This window comes from Podarcis raffonei, chromosome 11 (genome assembly GCF_027172205.1).
Source record: "Podarcis raffonei isolate rPodRaf1 chromosome 11, rPodRaf1.pri, whole genome shotgun sequence".
Lineage (NCBI taxonomy): Eukaryota > Metazoa > Chordata > Lepidosauria > Squamata > Lacertidae > Podarcis > Podarcis raffonei.
This window is the reverse complement of record NC_070612.1, coordinates 62,541,480-62,564,955: the sequence shown is the minus strand read 5'-3', so window position 1 is coordinate 62,564,955 and position 23,476 is coordinate 62,541,480. Positions and strand designations below refer to the sequence as shown.

General features: G+C 40.1%; 1 protein-coding gene across 5 annotated transcripts in view; it reads left to right on the top strand.

The window, feature by feature from the left end:
- Positions 1-23,476, top strand: part of PCSK5 (proprotein convertase subtilisin/kexin type 5) — a 226,911-nt gene that overhangs the window by 41,627 nt on the left and 161,808 nt on the right. For 4 of the 5 annotated variants that reach the window (XM_053408620.1, XM_053408618.1, XM_053408619.1 and 1 more), the window contains exons 3-5: positions 2,215-2,328; positions 17,019-17,162; positions 18,827-18,903. In XM_053408620.1, coding sequence (XP_053264595.1) covers positions 2,215-2,328; positions 17,019-17,162; positions 18,827-18,903 — 335 coding nt within the window. Of the gene's footprint in view, positions 1-2,214; positions 2,329-17,018; positions 17,163-18,826; positions 18,904-23,476 lie in introns of those variants that run through there. The other variant, XM_053408621.1, reaches the window with a different exon arrangement.

Here is a 23,476-nt window from a genome sequence, read left to right as displayed (position 1 = left end):
ATCACCCCTGTTCCCACCTCTCTCCGGTTCTGCATCCTTCTTTGCACTCACAACTGACGCTAATATATGATGCTGTATCTTTAAGATGAATAGGATTTTAAGAGCAAGGCTGTTAGTTTATTAAGTTAGAGAATGTTAGTTTAAGTTGATGGATGTTGTACACATGTGGGTGTTTGCTTGTTAATAAAATATCTTTTCTAAATTACTGTACCAGGAGTGAAATTCAGGATTGTGGGAAGGTGCTATAGAATATTTGAGGGCTCTTTATCTCTCTCACACAAGGAAGCTAAGGAATGGAAGAGTTTCTCACTTCTCCCTCTACTCAAACAATGGTAGAAGTTTGAGAAAAGCAAGGGTGGAGGGACACAGATGGGAAAAAAATGGTTTTTTAAAAAATGGCACACAGTTGAGTAAAGCAGGGATGGAGGAATACTGAGGACTTGTTCAAACTGGTTTGTTTTTTTTTAAAAAAAAAACAAGAAGTAGAAATAGCAGAGATGGGTATAACACAGAAGCTAACACCAAAAAGCTCAACGCAACAGAGCCTTTCCTAATTCAATTCTTGCAGTCATCAGTCTACTCAAATCTCTATGGCATGAGGGAGAATTTATGGGAGCTGAAGGGATGTGTGCATGTAGGAGCAGTCATGCACGGTGGCCTCAGTATTCTAAGTGATGCTGCAGGCAGTTGACATCCTTGAAAGAAGACCACTCATGTTCAGATTACACGGGACACATAAGGAATCAGCAGTGTTTATTATTTTGTAGGAAACACAGGAACAATCAAATGTGCATTTGTCCTTTGCTGCTGTGTGTTGGTTTTCTCAACCCTGGATGAACTCTGCTCGCAGCTTCTATTGCTGACCTTAAAAAGTCACCCTGCACAAGGGTTGCAAAATCCTGGAAATCCAAACTGGGATATTTACAGGAAAGGTCGATAGGTTTGCAGAATAAAGTGCAGTAAATTTCCTGTAAATATACCATATGTCAGCTACTCCGTAAGCCTCAGAACTTCATTTGACAGAAGTTTAAAAAACCCCACCATGAAACATTTGTATTGCAATGTGATTCAGAGATGCATTTCTTAGATATAATGTGAAAAGAACAGGTTAGCAACTGTTCTGTGCTACACTTTATAGAAAATAATCTATAGTGGTTTTGATGTGCTGTATGTGGGTGGTGATTATATTTCTTTTTTAAAATGAGAGACTATTGTTATTTTGATTATATGTTCTGTTTTGTTTTCTCTGCTCTCATCAATATCTAATCTTGTAACATATACCAAAAGGTTTCATTGTGGCTATGGTAATATTCCATTCAAAAGAAAGAGAACAAAAAATAGGTAGCAATTCACTTCAGAAGTGATTGTTTATCAAACTTCATGCACAGCTGAATGTTCAGAAGCATTTTAAAAATAAAACATTTTCCAGGAAAGTAAAGAGCTGAACAATGAGCAGCAGGTTAAATTACAACAGGTAATTTAAAAGGGATGCCAAACAGAAGATGATCAGGGTTCCAGGTCATGTTTTGAAACTAAGTTACTTATTGTCAGAAACTTATTGAAGATTCTGAATGCACAGAATGGACTTGCAGATCTGAGTAGGCTATGTATAATTGGGATACAATAAATACACAGAATATTTCACAAAATCATTATTTTTAAGCAGACATTTATGTATCGTTTGCTATGAAGTTGACTCTCAACTTAAATGGGATTTACATTCTGGGGATAGCATGTAAAACCAAAACCGCATATAGTCAAAACACTCACTCTCTGCACCTCTGAATGCTCTTCCGAGGCGAGTGTAATGGTGGCTGAGATTGTCTATGGTTCCCCACCCCCACTGGAAGCCTGCCCCCTTTGATTGATTGATTGATTGATTGATTGGGAGATAAGCAAATTAAGTACATAAGTTGCGAGTAGACTGCATTCATTCCTTCTCTATCATGATCTTCTGCATGTAATAATAGAAAAACCACCCTGCGTTCTTAACAACTGTATAGCTTGAAAGCCTGTTTTAAGAGTATATAAGGCACTGTGCTCTCCCCCCCCCCACACACTTACTTTTAAGAAAAGTAGTCCATCAACCTGAATTTTGCACCAAGAAATGTATTCAGCTCCTTTTTTGGAACAAACAACTGCAGGTTTTATATATTTATTTAGGATAACCATGGTGTTATTTTGGTATTTACCACATGTTTTCCTTATTGACAGGTGGAATGGATAGAACAGCAGGTTGTAAAAATAAGGACAAAGAGGGATTACAAACCTGGTGGCATCCAACCCGTGTATTTTAATGATCCCAAATGGCAAAGTATGTGGTACATGGTAAGTTCATATAGGCTATTTCTTGACTAAAATATTTCATAGTAAACAAAATAGAATGCCATAACTTTGTTTTATGTGAAGCATAAAGGTTATGAAACTTGATCATATGAGCTGTTACCAATTCAGGATCTGTGTTTAGAATTCCAATACGCTAGGTTTTATCATGGTAGAGGGAGACGGGAACCTGTGTTAGCAGAGAGAAATTCTTTTCTTGAAGGATGTTGCATTTATCTTTAATTAAAGCTATAATTTCTTGAGAAGAAGCATAGATCCCAGAGTGATGATATGGTACTTTTGTGGTTTTCTGACCAACATTAGTGCAAGCTTCTTCCTTTCTCCCCAAATTGGATTACTGCAATGCAGAAATTTTCAGAAAGTCTGAAAATTTCTGTAGGTGCAAAAAGCAGCCCACAAGGGTTTGGTCTGGAATCAGCAGGTCACATAACATTATGCCAATCCTTGGTCAATATGACTAGTTGTGAGGGTTTTCTGTGCTCATTTCAGGGTTCTGTTTTTTTACTCTTAAAATCCTAAAGGTCATAGTATTTCAGGAATCACCCTCTTGGTTATAAACTTGCCCAAGAAGATGATTCTGCTTTTAAGGCTGTTTTCTCTGTCCCCACCCAATCAGAAGTTTGGTGGGTAAGTACAAAGGTGGAATTTGATACCGAGACATGGAATGCTGGCCTCCCAAAGGATATATTATCTTTCTCCATCAATGCTCACTTTAAGAAGGACACAAAGAACAATGTAGTTTTATTAGGGATTCTTAAGGTAACACTTCTGAATGAGCCTTATCAAAGCTGTTTTTACTGTTGCTATAACCTTTCTAATTTTTCAAATTTTTAATTTGCTGTTTTATTTGTTTATAATATTTTTTCCATATAAAATTCTCTGCTGTCTTTTGTTATACTTATTCTCAAGGCTCCCAAGCCCTATTCAGGCATTATTAAAGTTAAAGTGTGTTGGAGACTCCGGGGGCTGTGCGTGCCAACCCTGCCCCTTTCACCTATTCAATCAGTTGGCTTGCTTTCAAGGCTCCCTGTGATCAGGAATACTGGTCATGTAGGGTGACTTGTAAGCTTTTCAAGCAAACATTCAGACCTTGCTGTTTAACATGGCAAGATCAAGGTGGAGGGGGCAATGCACAGCCCTGCCCATCCAACATGTTTTTATTTCAAGGAACTCATTGTGACTGGATTGAGGAGGCACTTTGCTGGTAAAACAGTTGGTCTGATATTTCAACAAGTAGCTTCAGGTGATAAGTTTAAAAGAATCCTTCCAGATATTGTGTTGTTGTTTTATGAATGTAAATATCATTGCAGATGAAATTATTTTCCATTTTTTTGAGCAAATGGTGCAGAAACAAACAACTTAGAAAGTTTTATTAGTAACTAGTGTTTGCATTGGTGGCTATAACACCATTATGTTTAAAATAGTAATATACCACTATGCAATTGTTCAGATCTTGATTAACAAATAGCCTAGCAATGAAAAGAGCTGACCTAAGTTTATTGTTCCAACTTCTTCATCAAAGACCTTTTATTCATATTTCTCAAATGATCTTTATTATAATTCTGTTGACTCCTACTATCTAAGAGACATAGCTCAGCATGCTTTGCATGCTACTGTCTTATATGCTACTCATAAACATAGTTACTTGGAATAATTACTACTAGTCTAAATTAATTTAGGGTCACATCTGAAAATAATTTCATCTTTAGAACTGATTCTGAGTAGAATTGCTATAGGGAAAGCAGAGTTTGGAGTGTAAGACTCTGGAGATGCTGCATTCAAATGTACATAGTATTTTGGAGTTTGGGCATACGTAGCATCATCTTTAGGGACGCGGGTGGCGCTGTGGGTTAAACCACAGAGCCTGGGACTTGCCGATCAGAAGGTCGGCTGCTCGAATCCCCATGATGGGGTGAGCTCCCATTGCTCGGTCCCTGCTCCTGCCAAGCTAGCAGTTCGAAAGCACATCAAAGTGCAAGTAGATAAATAGGTACCGCTCCGGCAGGAAGGTAGACGGTGTTTCCATGCGCTGCTCTGGTTCGCCAGAAGCGGCTTAGTCATGCTGGCCACATGACCCGGAAGCTCTACGCCGGCTCCCTTGGCCAATAAAGCGAGATGAGCACCGCAGCCCCAGAGTCGGCCACGACTGGACCTAATGGTCAGAGGTCCATTTAACTTTACCTTTACCTTTACAGCATCATCTTTATGAGTGAAGTGGGGTGGGAGCTGGTGCTCAAGCCTAAATTAGATGCAAGTACAGGTTCTGGTGTGCACAAATCTGACATTCAGATGTGTGGGTGGGATGGGATGGAAAGACCAGATAGATCTTATGAAGACTCTTTAAGCCATGCTTTGATAAGTCAACCTAAGAGAAGAACTAAACAAACAACAGATTAAGTGGCAGATCAGAGTATTCTCTGATGGCACATCAGATTAAGTGGCACATCAACTTTCTTCATCTCAAACACCATTTTAAATTGAGGCCACACATTTATCTTTAAATTATGGGAATGATGTGTATACATTTGTACTTCTTAATGAGCAGCAGTAAATAATTTTCTAGTAAAGTGTCCCTAGAACCAATATTCATTAAACTAGCGTTTTTCACAAAAATTTGTAGAAATACGACATTTAATCTTGACTAGGGATGAATGAGCCTATTACAGTGTTAATTTGTTCCAGTTTTACATGGGGACAAAACCAGTGCTATTTTTCTAGAAAAGACCAGTGCTGTTTTTCTAGAGGTGTGAGAACTCACCACAAACTCACTTTTGTTCTTTTATAATAGTGAGAGGTGCTGGAACTGAGTTCAAGCTGAAAATAAGCTTTGGACAGGACTAAGTCTGTGCTGTCCTGTTTCTGTGTGGGTTTTAAAGAGAAAATTCGTTGAAACCTGCAACGAAATATACATTTAAAATGTGGGGGAAATTACTTAAATGGTGGTCCAAGTGGTAACATTAAGCTTAGTACCTATCAGGTGATATTTTTCTCCTTGCTGAGAATGAGATGGTTTCACTTTAAATTTTTTATTGGTCTATAGTGTGTCAGACACTGGAGGAGACAATCCCCAGGAGTGGATAAGACAAGGAAAAGTCCTTGCCATCTGCTTTTTATTCAATATTTACAGAGAGAGGCTTGGAACACAGCCTCTTGGAATAATGGCGTTGTCCCGAGTGACTCTCCACTCCCCTTTTCTCCCACTTCCCCATTCATCATTGTCATCATCTCCCCTACGGGGGGCGCTGAGGGCCCTTTGCCTCTGAGCTCTCTGCTCTACTACAGTCATACCTTGGGTTGAATGTGCTTCAGGATGAGCGCATTCGAGTTGTGCTCCGCAGCAACCTCCCGGAAGCAACGGAGCGCGTTACTTGCGGGTTTCGCCGCTTGCGCATGCACAGACGCTCAAAATGACGTCATGCGCAGAAGCGGCGAAAAGCGACGGGCGCGTGCGCAGATGTGCCGTTGCTGGTTACGTTTGCTTCTAGATGCGAACGGGGCTCCGGAACGGATCCCGTTCGCATCTAGAGGTACCATTGTACTTTCAAGGCTCACCGGGTTCTGGGAGTGGGGTCTGCAATGCTTTCTAAAGACCCTCTGTTGCCCTCCTGGTGCTTCCTCTTCCTCCTCCTCCTCCTCTCCCATTATTTCCCAGCTTTCCCCCTCATCTGCCTCTGAGCTATGATCTCCCTCAAACCCCTGTTGCAATTCTGAACTGTCGTCGTCTTCTCTGGACGGGTCAGGCTGGGAGGCAGTCTCCACCATTCCTCCTCTGCCCAGTCCCTGACATAGTGTGGGGTTTCAGTAATTGTTGGACACTTCACGTATGACTATTGATTTTACTTTCAGAGAAAATAATCCAACCCACTGCCCACAAACATTTGGCAGACCCTAACTTAGCATGATGTATGAGTCAGGTCAATGTGTGCAAAGTGTGTGTAGCAACATGACATGTTTACGCACACTAGCTCTTGTGTCCTAGCACTGCAGATTAAAGCATGTTCTTGGTAAACTTTGGTGAGCCCTAGCTGTGGCTGAAATAAAACTTTATAGTCCCAGCTATTGGTTCACTTAGAAAAAGCAGCTTACGAGAGGTCTCCCAAGCTCAATTTGTTTTATGATGAACATTTTCAGGAGTATGAACGGACACGTTTCTTAAAAGAATTCTTCTTGTTGTTTTTCAAAAAATGCATGTGAACTGAATTCCTGGAGGGAGCTGCCAAAAGTTCCATTTACTGGCTTCTGAACCTGCTGAATAAAATGCCACAAGCATCTTAAACTCTGCAAGGGAGAAAGAAATGTCAAGGGTGATGGATCTTTAGCTTATCATAGCATCAGTTTATACTGTTGATATGCCTGTGAATTCTACTGGCACGGTGTATGGCTTTTAAATGAAAAATACTGGTCCAGATTCAAAGAGCTGTTTAGGCTTTCAGAAGAGAGGTGTCACAAGTTGCTTCTGAAACTCCCCTCTGTTTGCTGTGAAGTATTGTTGGGGAGCTACTGTTTGAGAAAAATAACTCTAAAGCTCCCATTGGCCCATAGAACTAGTTTTACAGTTCTTTGACCCTTGGCCAGTATATTCCTTTTTCATGTTTGCTTGAGGCATTGCAAATCATGATGGCAGAGTGTGTAATAAACTGAGCTCATAGACTTATTTGCTGACTTTATTGATGTTTAGCTCCTGATCAGTATGCATTCTCAGTAACCACACCTCAGAGTTGTTAGTATGAATATCATAAGTATTTGAAAGTACAGCAGCTCATTATATACTCATTGCTGCTGCAGCAGAGAAGAATTAATAGAGTGGTACATGAGTATTTAACCAATAGACCTTAATGGCTCCAAAGTCCTAATAAACAGGAATTGTTGATAAATACAGACATAATTTATGTGAGGCTCTTAATTATTTCATTCCCATAAATTGCATGTATCCTTTTTCTAGAATGACAATACCATTTTGTTCATCATCGTTCAAATGACGTATCATTTATTATAGGCAGCATTTCTGTGAGGTTTAACTATTCAAAGTATTCTTTATACACACAGCTACTTTACTCCATATTTCACTAACACAATCAAACAAACTTTTTGTATTCAGCCAGTTTTAAAAATAAGAGTATTTTTTTAACCAGTCTTATTTTAGAGACATATCACTGTTTCCAGTGGCAACATATTTCTTCAGGGCCACATCACATCAGGGTGATTGCCTGCTTACCTGAGCCACAGTATGTGGCCCAAACAAATAATTATTTCAAAGTACACGAGAAGCTGCATGGTTTTGCACAAGGTACAATTTGTGGAGGGAATTTCACCCCACTGATAAAACTAGGTTCTATTCCATGGGATACAATATGTATTTGTCAATTAATTACATCCTCATCTCTAACTCACTGAGATACAAAATACATATATAGGTACAGTGCTCCTTTTGGATCATGCAGCCATTACTGTAGAGGTCAAGTGGGGAAACATATTGTCTTACAATCCGGTTTGGCAATTGGATGCTTCAGTATTGTCAAAGCAATTACCGTATTTTTTGCTCTATAAGACACACTTTTTCCCTCCTAAAAAGTAAGGGGAAATGTGTGTGCGTCTTATGGAGCAAATGCAGGCTGCACAGCTATCCCAGAAGCCAGAACAGCAAGAGGGATTGCTGCTTTCGCTGCGCAGCAATCCCTCTTGCTGTTCTGGCTTCTGAGAATCAGAATATATTTTTTCTTGTTTTCCTCCTCCAAAAACTAGGTGCGTTTTATGGTCTGGTGCGTCTTATAGAGTGAAAAAATATGGTAATTCAAGAAAAATTGTCAGCCAAGTTAAAGGAATGCCTTTATTTGAATAGTACTCTGGATGTTAACCTTGTATGGGATGTGGGATATGGGATGCCATGAAATCAGTTATTAGGGAAGTATATTTAAGAGAAACATAACATTTTTAAGAGAAATATTTAAGAGAAACATAACATTATCTGCACAGAGAGGCAGATAAATATTATTTGCTTATGGGGATAGCAAAGTTAAAAGTCAAATGCAGACACACTAGGAGTTCTAAAATTTACAAGAAATTACTAGTGAAAGGTGTGCTCTAAACATTTATATGATACAATCATACACAGTATGTGGTCCATGAAGAGATTATAATAGTTATTGATTGCTGCTTGACTGGAGATCATGCACTTTTGAAAATCCAAGAAAGGCTTTTCACTCAGTAGACGATATGCCAACCTATGAAATATGGCATATAGCACTAACTGAGAAAATAACATCAGTGCAGTTTAGCCCAAGGTGAAATCCAGCAGGATAAGTCAGATGAAATCTGAGTCCCTTTTTTCACATAGGAAAATTGTCACATGAGAGATTTACAGCCCTCATTTTCTCAACACTCATTCTGGAAAGCTACACTTATGCAGTGCAAGGTATTACAAGCTGTGAATGCATTGTTACGGTTTTTTGGATGCTGGCGATCCTTGTTTGTAATAATTTCAGACTCAAAACTTATTTTTGCTATGATTATTACAACATTTAATTAAAATTTTCAATAAAATAAAAATAAAAAGATTTAAGTCCAGGCTTGCCTCCGCTCTGGTCGGTTCGATGACTAAGTGTTCCAGAGCACAATGATTTAGGATATTGAGGAGTTTTTTTCCAGGTGAGATAGCTTCCAGCCTAAGCCAGCAACAAACAATTGCCTCTGCTGGGATGTTGTTGCCGGAGGACTGGAACAGCTAAAGAGCTCAGGGGAATAGCTGAGGTGCCTGAGAAAGATACCTCATTCTGCTTGATGAAATCAGGTAGAGCATCTGTTCTCAGTAGGGTTGTTCTTCCCCTGAAAAGAGCAGGTACATTGTCTGGAGGTACTCTTTGATCCAGAATGGTCACTAGAGATACAGATGGCCTTCATGTCTTGGAGTGCCTTTTTCAAACTTCAGCTCTTCCCGAATAGAGACTACTGACCACAGTTGGCCATACTCTAGTGATGTCGTGTTTGTAGTATTGCAATGTGTTCTACATGGAGCTTTGTCCTTAAATCACCTGGAAGTTATAATTGGTACGGAATACAGTTGTCAGAGTACTGCCATATGACACCAATCCTGAAAGAGGTTCTTTGGATACATATACAGTCGTACCTTGGAAGTCGAATGGAATCCGTTCTGGAAGTCTGTACGACTTCCAAAACATTCAAAAACCAAATCACGGCTTCTGATTGGCTGCAGGAAGCTGCAGGAAGCTGTGGAAGCCCCGTCAGACAGTCGGTTTCCAAAAGAACATTCAAAAACCGGAACACTCACTTCCTGGTTTGCGGTGTTCGGGAGCTAAAACGTCAGGAGTTCCAGGACCTTCAGAATCCAAGGTACGACTGTACACTTCTTGCTAGAATTTAAGATGCTGATGTTGACCCATGAAGACCTAAATGACTTGGGACCCAAATATCAAAGGGAGTGCATCTGCCTGTATTACCCTGCCATGTCTCTTTGATCTGAGAGAAAGACTCTTCTCATGGTCCCACATCAGGAGATGATATGAGAGAGGGTCTTCTTTGTGGTGCTCTAGTTCTAGAATGCTGTGCCTGGTGCAAACTTTGCTGATATTTCAGTACCAGATTAAGACCTCATTGTTTGCCTTTTGCTTCAATGTTTTTATTACTTATCTTCAGTTGTTTCTAGGTAGGTATTATCAGCTCTTTTAGGTTGTTTGTATTTGAATTGATTTGTAATCTGTTCTGAGATCAAAAGACAAAGGGCACACTAAATAAATAAAATAACGGCAAGGTGTCTACACACAGCATACAGCAACGCAGCAGCATGCCTAACATGGAAGGGGAATTATTATCATGCATTTTGTAAGGATCCCCACTACACACTTAAGTTTCATGGGCAAAAGAACCTAGATCAGGCCTAGCATTTTTAGTGCCACAAGATTCACAAGCCCCTTAATTTACATCAGTAGAGATAAATTACATTCTCTGGTTTTCTGTAGCTTGTTTTCATTGCTCTGTGGCCAAGAGAAACTTTGTAAGTTAAAATGAACAACTCTTTAATATTGATTCCTTGCTTCCCTGTTCAGCTGAATTGTTATATTATTATTTATATACCTCAGTTGGCATATAAAGCATGTTCAACTCATTTGCCTTAATAATCAATAAGTAATAATTAAAGGTTACATTAATTCCATGTATACCACATGAACTGCAACAGTTTTGACCTTGGGGAAGTTTGAGATATATATTTCAGTGTTTATTTTTTAAATATTTCACTAGACAATGGAAGTATATGGTAGTTTGTTTGTTTTTTGTTTTTTTGTTTTGTTTTAATAAATCACATAATCTTGTTAATTTAAAGATTTTGCTCATGGTGTTTTTTAAATTTACCTGATAGTTCAGATTTGGTCATGCCTAATGGCAAAGGCAGTTGCACTAGGTGCTGCTCTGCAGGGGATGCCAAAACAGTGCTGTGGAATGGAGTGCAAGAGGTGGGGCTGTGTGCTGAATTTTAGCGTCACACAGGGCGCTGCTGGAATTTGAGAGCCCAAAGTCCAGCACTGATTATGGTTACCTGTCACACACCATACCATCATCAAAGAGTGTCTAGAGCCACAGTAAGCCAGACTGACGCAAATTGTGGGCAGTATTTCCAAAAGTTTGAGCTATTTTTGAGGCAAAGACCAGCTGTTTCCCAGACCTATAGGTTTTTCCAATTCAGTTATACTCTTCCTTGTTAATATAAGGTCATTCCTGGTCCTCCAGCTCCTCCTCCTCCTCCTCCTCAGGGAGGCCATGTGACAGCCCAGCTGTGTGTGCATCACCTTTGACCGGGAACGTGCCTTCGGTTTGGGCTCAGGCAGCAGTGGCAGCGCTGCATGTGTGGGTACACACAGTTCTACCTTCTCCCTCCCTGCCTTCTCCTTTCTCTCACGGAGGGATATCTGGGTGCCTCGTTCTGCTTTGCTCCTGTGCTACCTCCTCCCCCCAGGTGTGTATTGTCCCTCTCTCCTCTTTTCTCTCCCCCATCTCACTCTCTTGCTCCCTCCTCCTCCTCCTCCTGCTGCACTCTCCAGTCCCCTCTCCCTCCTGGTGTTCTCTCCCTTGCTCAATCTGCTGCTCCCTGTTGTTTTTGTCCTCCTCTCGTGCACGGTTATTTCTTCTCTGTCCCCCCTGGGAGAAATGTAAAGTATTGCACTTGGTCAAAAAAAATGAGAGGCACAAATACAAGATGGGTGACACCTGGCTTGAGAGCAGTACATGTGAAAAGGATCTAGGAGTCTTGGTTGACCACAAACTTGACATGAGCCAACAGTGTGACGCGGCAGCTAAAAAAGCCAATGCAATTCTGGGCTGCATCAATAGGAGTATAGCATCTAGATCAAGGGAAGTAATGGTGCCACTGTATTCTGCTCTGATCAGACCTCACCTGGAGTACTGTGTCCAGTTCTGGGCACCACAGTTCAAGAAGGACACTGACAAACTGGAACGTGTCCAGAGGAGGGCAACCAAAATGGTCAGAGGCCTGGAAACGATGCCCTATGAGGAACGGCTAAGGGAGCTGGGCATGTTTAGCCTGGAGAAGAGGAGGTTAAGGGGCGATATGATAGCCATGTTCAAATATATAAAAGGATGTCACATAGAGGAGGGAGAAAGGTTGTTTTCTGCTGCTCCAGAGAAGCGGACACGGAGCAATGGATCCAAACTGCAGGAAAGAAGATTCCACCTAAACATTAGGAAGAACTTCCTGACAGTAAGAGCTGTTTGACAGTGGAATTTGCTGCCAAGGAGTGTGGTGGAGTCTCCTTCTTTGGAGGTCTTTAAGCAGAGGCTTGACAACCATATGTCAGGAGTGCTCTGATGGTGTTTCCTGCTTGGCAGGGGGTTGGACTCAATGGCCCTTGTGGTCTCTTCCAACTCTATGATTCTATGCTCCCTTTCTTTTTCCGCCCCATCAGTGGCTGGCTGAGTCTGAGCTGATGGCACCTGCCCACTCCTCCTGCCTGCCTTTTGCTCCCATCAAGAAGCCCACCACCATGATCTGAAACTGATCACTGCAGAAGGGCTCGCAGGGCACATGGAGGTCGGGGGTAAGGGTGCGGGCAGCGGGAGAGGCAGGCAGGCAGGCGCAGGGGGAGGGCTGGCAGTTCTGGCAACTTTTTTCTAAGAAAAACATGCTGCCCAAGTTCATACAACCTTTCCCACAAGACACTTTAAAGAGGCTGAGAGCACCCTGCCATTTGTATACAGCATATATATGTCATTGCATGTGATCTTTGGCAATCACTCGTAGCCTCAACTTCGTTGGACTGGTCATGTTGTGCAGATGCCTCTTCCAAAGCAACTACTCTATTCTGAACTTAAAAATGGAAAGCGCAATGCTGGTGGTCAACAAAAGAGGTTTAAAGACTTTCTCAAGGCAAATCTTTAAAAAATATAGTATAAACACTGACAACTGGGAAACACTTGCCTGCGAGCGCTCCAGTTGGAGAACAGCCTTTATCAAAGGTGTCATGGGCTTTGAAGACACTCGAACTCAGGAAGGCATGCTTGGCAAATCCACACCGTTATCAACTCCCGCCCAGAAATCAATGTCCCCACTGTGGAAGGACGTTTGGATCCAGAATTGGCCTCCATAGTCACTTACGGACTCATTGTTAAAACCGTGTTTATGGAAGACAATCTTACTCAGCTACAAGTGATCGCCAAAGAAGAAGAAGATATAAGGAAGGCATACCAGTGATGGAGAAGAGAAAGTTCAGGCAAGGACAGTCTGCTAACATCACTAAAGGAGAAAGAAGCTGTCTTGTGGCAGGTTTCCAAACCTTTTCAAAGGAATAGGGTTTATAATCTCACACCCTTTTCTACAGCCCAAGGTACATGGCTTGTCTGAGCCAAATAACAGAACTTATGAGTCATTTCCCTCAGTGAGCTGCCTATGGGCTAATTTCTTAGCGTTAATAGAAATGGAAGAAAGCTGCCAGATCAATTGGATATTTTGGATGAAGAAGAATAAACGGGACTCGTCGTTTATTTTATTGTAAGATAAGAGATGAAAAACCTATGAGTGGGTTGGACATTGGTCAGTGCATTCTTTTCTTTAGTTTTTTTTTTTTTATAATATTTTTTATTAAACAATTTTTATATTACCACAAACAAAACATACAAAAACAAACAACAAACATTAACAGAACAAAAAACAAGTACCATTTCATGTCCTAATTTCTTAAACCTTACTTCCTCGACTTCCTCTTGCTTCCCGTTTCTGTATTCCAAGTTCTTACAATTATTCAGCGAATCTTCCCTTATTTTACTATAAATTTATGTTAATCATCCTTATTCTCTCTGTCTTAACCATTACTAATAGTAACCATTTATTTTAAGCCCAACATCATTCTAACTGTCATTAATTTTATAGTATTTCTTTAAGTAATCCTTAAACTTCTTCCATTCCTCTTCCGCTGCTTCTCTTCCCTGGTCTCGGATTCTGCTCGTCATTTCTGCCAAACCCATGTAGTCCGTCACCTTCATCTGCCCATTCTTTTCTTTAGTTTTGGCAGCAATAAATACAAAGGTTAGATAGGTTTCTTGGGCTGACATAAAGCCAATTAATTATTATTATTAATTGGGCGGCTTACAACATATCTAAAAACATAATAAGAACATTGATCTTTAAAAATCTCCCTAAACAGGGCTGCCTTCAGATGTCTTCTAAAAGTCAGATAGTTGTTTATTTCCTTGACAACTGGTGAGAGGGTGTTCTACAGGGTGGGTGCCACTACCAAGAAGGCCCTCTTCCTAGTTCCCTGTAACTTGGCTTCTCGCAGTGAGGGAACCGCCAACAGAAGGCCCTTGGTGCTGGACCTCAGCAATAGGGGTGGAGACGCTCCTTCAGGTATACTGCATTGGCATTTCTAAAGTACCGTAAATGTCTGTGCGTATTATGGAGGGAATGCCTACGGGTGGCGGAGGGGATCTGCTGCAGTCGTGAGCAGAGGATCCATGGTTCCTCTTCCTTCCCTCCTCCGTGGCTCGCTTTGAAACAGCAAAGCGGGAGGAGAGAGGGACAGAGAGCCTGCTTCTTTAAAGGATCAAAGTGGGAAAGGAGAGGAGCCGCTTACACTCGTGTCCGGCTGTCCGGTTGGTTCCTTTAAAGCAAGCAGGCTCTCTGTCCCTCTCTCCTCCCCACTCAGCTCGCTACATAGCAGCAAAGTTTTTCAGCTCTCTAAGCCGGGGATGAGTGGGGAGGAGGGAGAAAAGCAGAGCCTGCTTGCTTCAAAGGAGCAAAGTGGGAGAGGAGAGGAGCCTTCTCCCCTTATTCCCCTCTTCTGCATTATTAGCAGCATCCTTCTCCACACACCCCACGCGTGCTCCTTGTCCCTTGAGTGCTTTTCCTTCCCTCCCCACTTAAAACATGGTTACAAAGCATGGATCCACATGGATCCTCAGGATTTTTGCATTGGGCTACCCCAAACTCACTGTCAGATCACATGTCTGGCCACAGCATGAACCACAAAAATCATACATCCACTGTTTCGTTTAGAATATTTTTTTTTTCTTGTTTTCCTCCTCTAAAAACTACGTGCGTGTTATGGTTGGGTGCGTGTTATAGAGCGAAAAATACGGCAAGTAAAAAATGAGAAAAAGCAGGGTTTTAAAAATACATTGAGGTAAAATGGTTGTACACAAAAAAAGAGAAAGAAAGGAATTACTAGCAAAAAGAGTTATCAAAATTTACCTGGCAGGGGAAAAGACCATGGATTAAATTTAAAATTTTAACAGTTGTAAAAAAAAGAGGTGGATTCTCATTGCCAGATTTAAAACTACTGTTCTTAACCTGAAGCACCACTTTAGCTAATGGGGCCTCCTGCTGCTGCCGCGCTGCCGGAGCACGATTTCTGTTCTCATCCTGAAGCAAAGTTCTTAACCTGAAGCACTATTTCTGGGTTAACGGAGTCTGTAACCTGAAGCTTCAGGTTAAGAACAGTTTCAGGTTAAGAACGGACCTCCGGAACGAATTAAGTACTTAACCCGAGGTACCACTGTACTATGAAGCAGCTTGTATCATCTGGTTAAAGAAATTAAAGAATACAGGATTGTTAGACCTGGAATGTTATGGGAAACATTATGGGTAGCATGCTTATTTGTGGTATGATAAGGTAAAAATACACAAAGAATTTTAAAATCATTGCAGAAGAAGGAGTATATATGGAATATAGACTAGATACTAAGCTTTATTGGAAAAGAAAACACCTTTATGGTTATCACATATAGAAGCCAGTCAGTACTCAAAAGAAAATAAATATGATGGAGAAGTGGGGTAAATATAGAGATATATTTTTCTGGAAATGTATGTAAATTGAAAAAGTTTGAAGAAATCTGAGAATGGATATCAGATTGGTTTCAATATTATCACACCAATGAGTATTTTAAAAAAGATCTATTAAAAGGTTTTATTATGAGTTGTGATTTTGGGGGGGAAATGCTTAAAGGAAGAGAGAAATTGAATTCAAAATGTATAAATTATTATTATTAGAATGGGAGGCGAAAGATGAAATGGTGAAATTGGTAATGATGAAAAGGGTTAAAGATTTAGGACACAATATAGAAATAAGCAATATAGAAATAAGGCCATACATGGCACTTTAAAAAAAAACAACCTACTTGCCACCTTTACAAATTCCAAAGCACTAATAGATTGCATGGAGTACAAGGGAACGGATTTGGGCGGGGGGGGGGGAGTGAATGAACTTTTGAGAACTCCTGTGGCTAGCATGTGTTGCTATGATACTTGTTCTAAGAATTTATTCCCCCCTTTTCTGCTTGTTCTCATGGAGCCCAGGGGAGCTGGAGCAAAGCACCACTCCTGAGGAAGGCCTGAATAGGATACTCATTAAAAGGATTCACACCCTCTGTGGTTCCCAAATGTCAGCCTCATTTCTTTATAAACTCACCTCCTCCATACAAAACAAAGAAAATATGAGAGAGAACAGTTCATTTTTCATTTAACATAAACTGGTGTGCAAAAGTTCTGTCATAGCTGCTCTTCAATAAGCACCTAAAGTGGCAATTATTTGGGGGGAATTGTTTTGGCTACAGGTCCTTAGCTGCTCTTCCCCTCCTGCTGGTGCTGCACTAAACATGCCAGGAACTCTTTTTTTGTAGCTATAAAGGAATCTGGATAAGTTTCCAGACAGCTATTTCAGGGATTATACAGTACATAAGACTGCCTCTCCCTTCCCAACCTGCCCACCCACCCCAAGCATTTTTTGTGTTTCCATGGCTATTCTGTGCAGGCATTTTGTCTACTTTTATCCACATGCAGTTGTGTTGGAAAATTCAAATACACTTTCTCCCCCCAGCAATCAAGTGTACTGTACTATGGAATGCTTAGAAAAGAGCTGTGGGGTTTCCAAAGGCCCATAATAACAATTAAGTGGTCTAATAACTATACCCTGATATGATGAGCAATCTCAAAAGAAATAACTAGCTCTATTTTCATTTCATTTAGCGTCCCTTTCAAATTATCTTGCTGTTTGTTAATTAGGGCATTGGTTTTCTGTCTCTCCAGTTTGAATCAATATGCTCATTTGTGGATAATTAAATTGGTTATACTAATGAATAGGCTAATATTTCCTTGCATTGCGCTGGCAACTAATTTCCTGCTTTTTTTTGCTTGTTGTTTGTTTTTCTTCCTATAGCACTGCAGCGATAATATAAACCTCTGTCAGTCAGATATGAATATTGTAGGTGCTTGGAGGAGAGGCTACACTGGAAAGAATATTGTGATCACCATCTTGGATGATGGCATTGAAAGAAACCACCCAGACTTGATGCAGAATTATGTGAGTCTCCACAGTGCTTCGGATAGCTGTTTTATTCTTTTATGCTTATTTGTTTATTTCAACAATTTGTATACTTCTTAATTACAGTATCCTCTGAAAAGGTGTACAGGAGACTCAGTAGAATGAAACTTACAATTTTCATTTTGCAAGCCATGTATCTGAGACATGGGCACCACTAACTGCTGAAATTTTACCTATCAGTAAACCGAATCTGGTCTTGCCCTACACAAACAAGCTCAAATGTAATGGATTTGCTGTGTTGTTTCAATAATTAATCTTGTCTTGGTCTTTTGCTATGTGGCCATATTTGGTGTACTTTTCAGGTGCGCAATATTCTGAATCACTGCATCAGTCACACGCAATCCATGCCCTCTAACCCAGAGGGCTCTTACGCCAGGCCACACCCTACTACCCCAATGTTGGCAGCCCTGTTTCAGACAGAGTTGCTGATGAACAGGATTCTGAATTGGTGCACAATTCACACATAATCTATGTTCAGGGCCATGATCCCTGTTTTGATTGCTGCGAGTCCAGCTACCATACCAACAAAGCACCAATAATATTTCCAAACTCCAGTATTCAAAAGTATCTGGTGGTATTTTCTGCTACACTTCCTGTTCGGCACTATCCTTAGCTTGCTGCTAGAATATATTATTAGGACATGGTTAGAATCTCAGTAGTTAACACATTTCTAGATTCTCACTGAGCATAAATTAATCAGAGATTACTAACTCCACCCCATTCAAGTCCTTCATGAATTTAACAGATCAACTTAATTCTCCACGTCGTTTGCTACCTATTACCTAAGCTAAAAAATTCACATAAGAGAAAATGACATTAATGTTTAATTGTATTACATATGTGAATGAATATATTTTGGCAATGTTATACAGAATCACTTGAAGCCAATAGACTAATTAGTTTTGAACGAAGGTGAAATAAAGATTAATCTGCCTCATCATTCTACCACATCAAATAACAAGAGTTGCAAAGATACACAGATGTTTACATTGTTTTCTACAGGCAAATGTGGAGAAGACAAAACCACATTTCACATCCATTAAAAGTTGTATATGCTCCCTGAAGATACAAAAAAATATGTCATCTAGTAGCTACTGTTAATAAAGATACACTTTCCCCAAATGGCTTTATTTTTCAAGCTGTATGTTTAAATTCTTCATTGACGCATTGAAATGTTTCCTTCAGGCAAATAATGTTCTCTTAGAATTATTTAAATTGCTTGGCCTTTTAACAAGAATAATGTAATTCAAGTTTGTGAACAAACTATTTATTACTGTGATAAAGAGGATTTTGATAAAGAAAAGAAATTTGAAATATAGTAAATAACTAAAACTACACAACTAAGTACTACTTAGATTAAAACAGTAGTTTTCATAAATTATAAAAAAACATATTTTAATGCAACTTTAATTTTCCAGAAGTAATTTAAATAATATATAAATCCTGCAGGTTTAGAACATGTATTACTTTCCTAAACCATGCAGCAACCACAAAACCACAGGAATGTTAGTTAACCTAATTACACTCCTGTAGAAACCTGCTGAGGAATGTATGAGCCAGATGAGTCAATGGCTAATTAATGAGGATCTGCAGTTCATTCTTTTTCCATCTCTCTTTCCATTTCCCTTCTCTGTTGACTACAGGACCCAGATGCCAGTTTTGATGTCAATGGTAATGATATTGACCCCATGCCTCGTTATGATGCCAGCAATGAAAACAAGTAAGGCCACTCCTCTGTGGAATGCAAGGCATTGTGAATTCAGTTGTATCATGTGCTCTCTCTTTTTTCTACAGCACTAATTGCGCAAGTTGAAAAATTCTATTTTTGTTAGAATTTTTAACTTTTATCTAGTAAAGGTAATGCAGAGTATGAACTGTGTCTTTTGCATCTCACATATACATGACATATGGTGAAGAAGCTGTTTGAGCATATAAAATATGCCCTATATATATATATATATATATATATATATATATATATATATATATAATATTTAAAACAACTATGTATATGGTTAGATCTTTGAATAAAGTTGAGTTACAAATATTTGAACTGCATTTATTTTCAGAATGGTATTGGTGATACTTTCTCAGGTAGCTTCTGATACTTGCTTGTAATTCTGGTGTCTAGGTGCTGCTTTGAGTAATCCGAAACTGGTTGCTGTGTCTATACCAAACAGGAATCAAATACGTAGAGTTGTTGTTCACTAGGTTCATAAAATGCCTATTTTTTCTGTCTGTCTGTGACTGGAACATAGTTGAACATAGTTCACTGTATTGTGGTCTGGCAAGCGTCATTTTTGCAGACTCAGGGTGGTTATAAAACCAAGAGGCTTACTGAGTTCCTATTGGCTCACCATACATGACAGGTAGACTAAAACAGTGGCTGTCAAGTTGTGTAGACAAGGTATGGGGCTAGTCTGCCTATTATTACCTGGATACAGAAAGGTGGAGAAAAAACCTATGTGGAAGCTCCACAAACTCCATAATTCTTAAAAACACAAGTGAATATGCTTCTCCCCTGTTTAGGAAACAAAACACATTTATGGTGGGAATGGTATGGTCAGGGCCTAAGGGCAGATGTGCCACTTCCTTTCTGAATGACCAAGCAGAGCAGTTTTATTGACTTGACTTCTCTGTTGTGGACATCTGAGAACTGGCTGACCAGCAGCCCTTCCGATATCTTTGTTGCAGGCTTTTTAGGACTTTAAAACAGCACTTTGAATTGCATCTGAAGATACACTGCAGAACTTTAAGCATCAGCAATATATGTTTGATATGAGGGTCCAAGTTAACAACGTGACAACTACAGTGGTACCTCGGGTTAAGTACTTAATTTGTCCCGGAGGTCTGTTCTTAACCTGAAACTGTTCTTAACATGAAGCACCACTTTAGCTAATGGGGCCTCCAGCTGCCGCCGTGCCACCAGAGCATGGTTTCTGTTCTCATCCTGAAACAAAGTTCTTAACCCGAGGTACTATTTCTGGGTTAGCGGAGTCTGTAACCTGAAGCGTATGTAACCTGAGGTACCACTGTATGTCCTGAATTAGCTGAAGTATTTAAATGCTCTTCAAAGGCATTCCGACGTACGCCGCATTCAGTAATCAAAAGTGGTTGTTACAAAACCATAGATAACTGCACAAAGGCCATTCATTTTACAGAGGAATGCTCAGAGTTTCTATCTCATTATGCCTGGATTGCTATGCAAAATGAATCAGTCCAAATGCTTTGATTCCAAATAGTGTCACCATCCTGGTGCATCTGAAATGAAAATGCAATGCCATGATTTAGAATTTTGTGCTGGCATAGATGTTGGAATAATCCAATTCTGGCCACCATTATCATTAAATGCCACCAAAGTCACAAGTAAAAAAAAAGTTAAAAATGAGGACATAAAAACAGAACTCCAAGTAAGACCTATTTATTATATCATAGAACCATCTAGTCCAACCCCCTCTAATGCCAGAATATCAGCTAGATCATCCATGGCAGATGGCCATCCAACCTCTGCTTAAAAATCCAAGGAAGAAGAGGCTACTACTTCTCATGGGAGTCTGTTCCACTTTCGAACAACTCTTACTGTCAGCAAGTTCTTCCTGGTATTTAGTCAGAATTTCCTTTCTTGTAACTTGAATCCACAGGTTCAGGTCCTAGCCTCCAAAGCAAGAAAAAATAAGCTTGCTCATCCTCCACATGACAGCCCTTTAGATATCTGAAGATGACTATCATATCTCCTTCAATCTTTCCTCATAAGGCTTGGTTCCAGACCCTTGGTCATCTTGGTTGCCCTCCTCTGCACACACTCTAGCTTGTCAATATTCTTCTTAAATTGTAGTGTCCAGAATTGGACACAGTATTCCAGGTGTGGTCTGACCAAGGCAGAATAGAGTGAGACTATTACTTCCCTTGATCTGAACACTCTACTTATGTTGATGCAGCATAGAATAGTGTTAGCTTTTTTTGCTGCTGCATCATACTGTTGACTCATGTTAAGCTTGTTGTCCACCAAGACCCCTAGATCCTTTTCACATGTACTACAGGCAGTACACTGATCTCAGCCATACATTCTATATAACCCTTGTACCTGATGGCCTCCAGTCAACTCATTAATGTTAGGTTTGTTAATAATAGGCAGCTCAGACCTCAAGCTTCCACTGTACTCCAGAGGCCACACTTTTTGCCAAGCAAATCGACAACAAAAGGCATGGTTGAGTAAGTACAATGAGGGGAATGACACAAGCAGACTCTGTACAAAAGTCACTATTTCTGAGCATAAGGAAACGATTCTTTTTTAAAAGAGTCAATTTTTCATCTTAACCCAATTGATACTTTTTTCGAAAACTTATTTCTCTCTAGCCTTGTTGTTATCATAGCAATTACAATGGTCCCTTTGTTGTTTCACATATTTAGTTTCATTGCAAATGATGGAGCAGTATTTTTTGTTATGGTTGCCAAGTAGTGATGGACATTCTTGCTTGATTTTTCTTTGCTATGTTCCACTTAATTAAGTGCCTAACAGAGAAATCTAGCATCTAGGATTTTATCCTCTGGATAGGAGGGAAGGGAACTACTTAAAACTCCAACATTATTTACTCCAGCAAGTTTTCCCATTCCTGCAAAGAAAGGTCAGCAGATAAGGATCTTGGCTCCACCCACAGGTCGAAGGCAGGCAGCAACATTTTGGGATGCAGGGCTCCCAGGATTCAGTTTGCTCCCACCTTTGAAGGTGAGAGTCCACCTCATTGCACCATTTGGCCTCATTGCTCTTTGTTCCCTCAAATACTGCACCTCACAGAACAAATCTTCTCTCTCAAGGTCCGATTCTTGAGCCAGATCCCGAGTGGCTCCAGCTGACTGCATGTAGTTTGAACGGTGACACCTAACTAAGCTGGACTTACCTGCAGACATCACTGATAAACTCCACTCCAGGAGGCCCTCTACTTATACCAATCCACCCAGAAAACCTTTTGGCTCTGGTGCATGACCACAAGATGTTCCTACCAGAAACTGGAATTTTCTACTATCTTTTCCTGTTTCCAGAATGGCCTCGGTAGAGGCCTTTGCCCAAAAACTATCAAGAAGTGGTGGCTCTCTCCTCCATCCTGTCATGACCATTCACTTTCCATCTCTCCTCCCATCCACTCTTGAAATGATTCCTCAGAGGGGCAACTCTTAAAATGTTCCCTGACCAGGAAATGGGAAAAAGTATGATTGTGCCTTCCTTAATTGTAGTTTGCTATTCCCAATGAAAGGTGCAGGATCTGCCCTTAAGGCAGACTGCAGTACCTATCATTTTCGCTCTACTTTCTCCTTTCTCTGTCTCAGGCGTAGAATTTGATTTTTCCTTCTATAACTCCTGTCCTTTCTCAAGCTTTGTGAGTTCACAAACTGAATCCTGGGAGTCTTGCGGCCCAAAACGTTGCTGCCTGCCTGCAACCTGTGGGCGGAACCAAGGCCCAATCTGCTGACCTTTCATTGGGAATTAAAAACTTACAATTCAGGTAGGTACAATTGTACTTTTTGAATGCCCACTCAAGATCCATAGATTGCCCCCTGAAGGACATTTGGTACTGATTAAGAATTTTTATTTATTTATTTAATAAAACATGTATACTACTTACTAGAACAAAAGACCTCTAAGCTAGTTGACCATTTAAATAATAATAATCAGCCACCTAAACTCAAAACAATTAAAACAGTATCTCCCCTAACATGTGCAATAGATTATTCTAGCCGTCATATTTTGTACCAGTTGCCTTTTGTCCTTGTTGGCTTTGGCTGGTGAAAACAGCATAGTCAAACTTCCTTGTTAATTTGGCATGTATATAAAATAATTAAACAGAATATGGGGCTATAATACAGCAGGAATAGAAGGTTGCAAGATTAGAAAGCTTGGCCCAAAACATGAAAGCCAAAATCTTCAAAGAATGAGAGTGGGAAAACGTGGGGGCATAGACTTCTAGCTGCTTGAGTTCATTGGTGGGGTGTAATGAGGAATCTCTTCTTTCTTAAGAACTTCAGAGGATGGAAATACCTGCTACAGATATTTGTGCTATCCTGAGCATATTATTATTATTATTATTATTATTATTATTATTATTATTATTATTTTGCTGGTGTCACAAGTATCAAGTATTGAGCTGTGAAACAGCTACAATTTTCAGGTTGCCCAGTATTGTTTATGTAATATCCTCATTTTTTAAAAAAAAGTACTGCGTGTTACCTCAGTTTAAGTAATTTATGTGCCTTAAATTGTAGAGACACTTTTACATGTCCTATTTGACTTTTCCTAA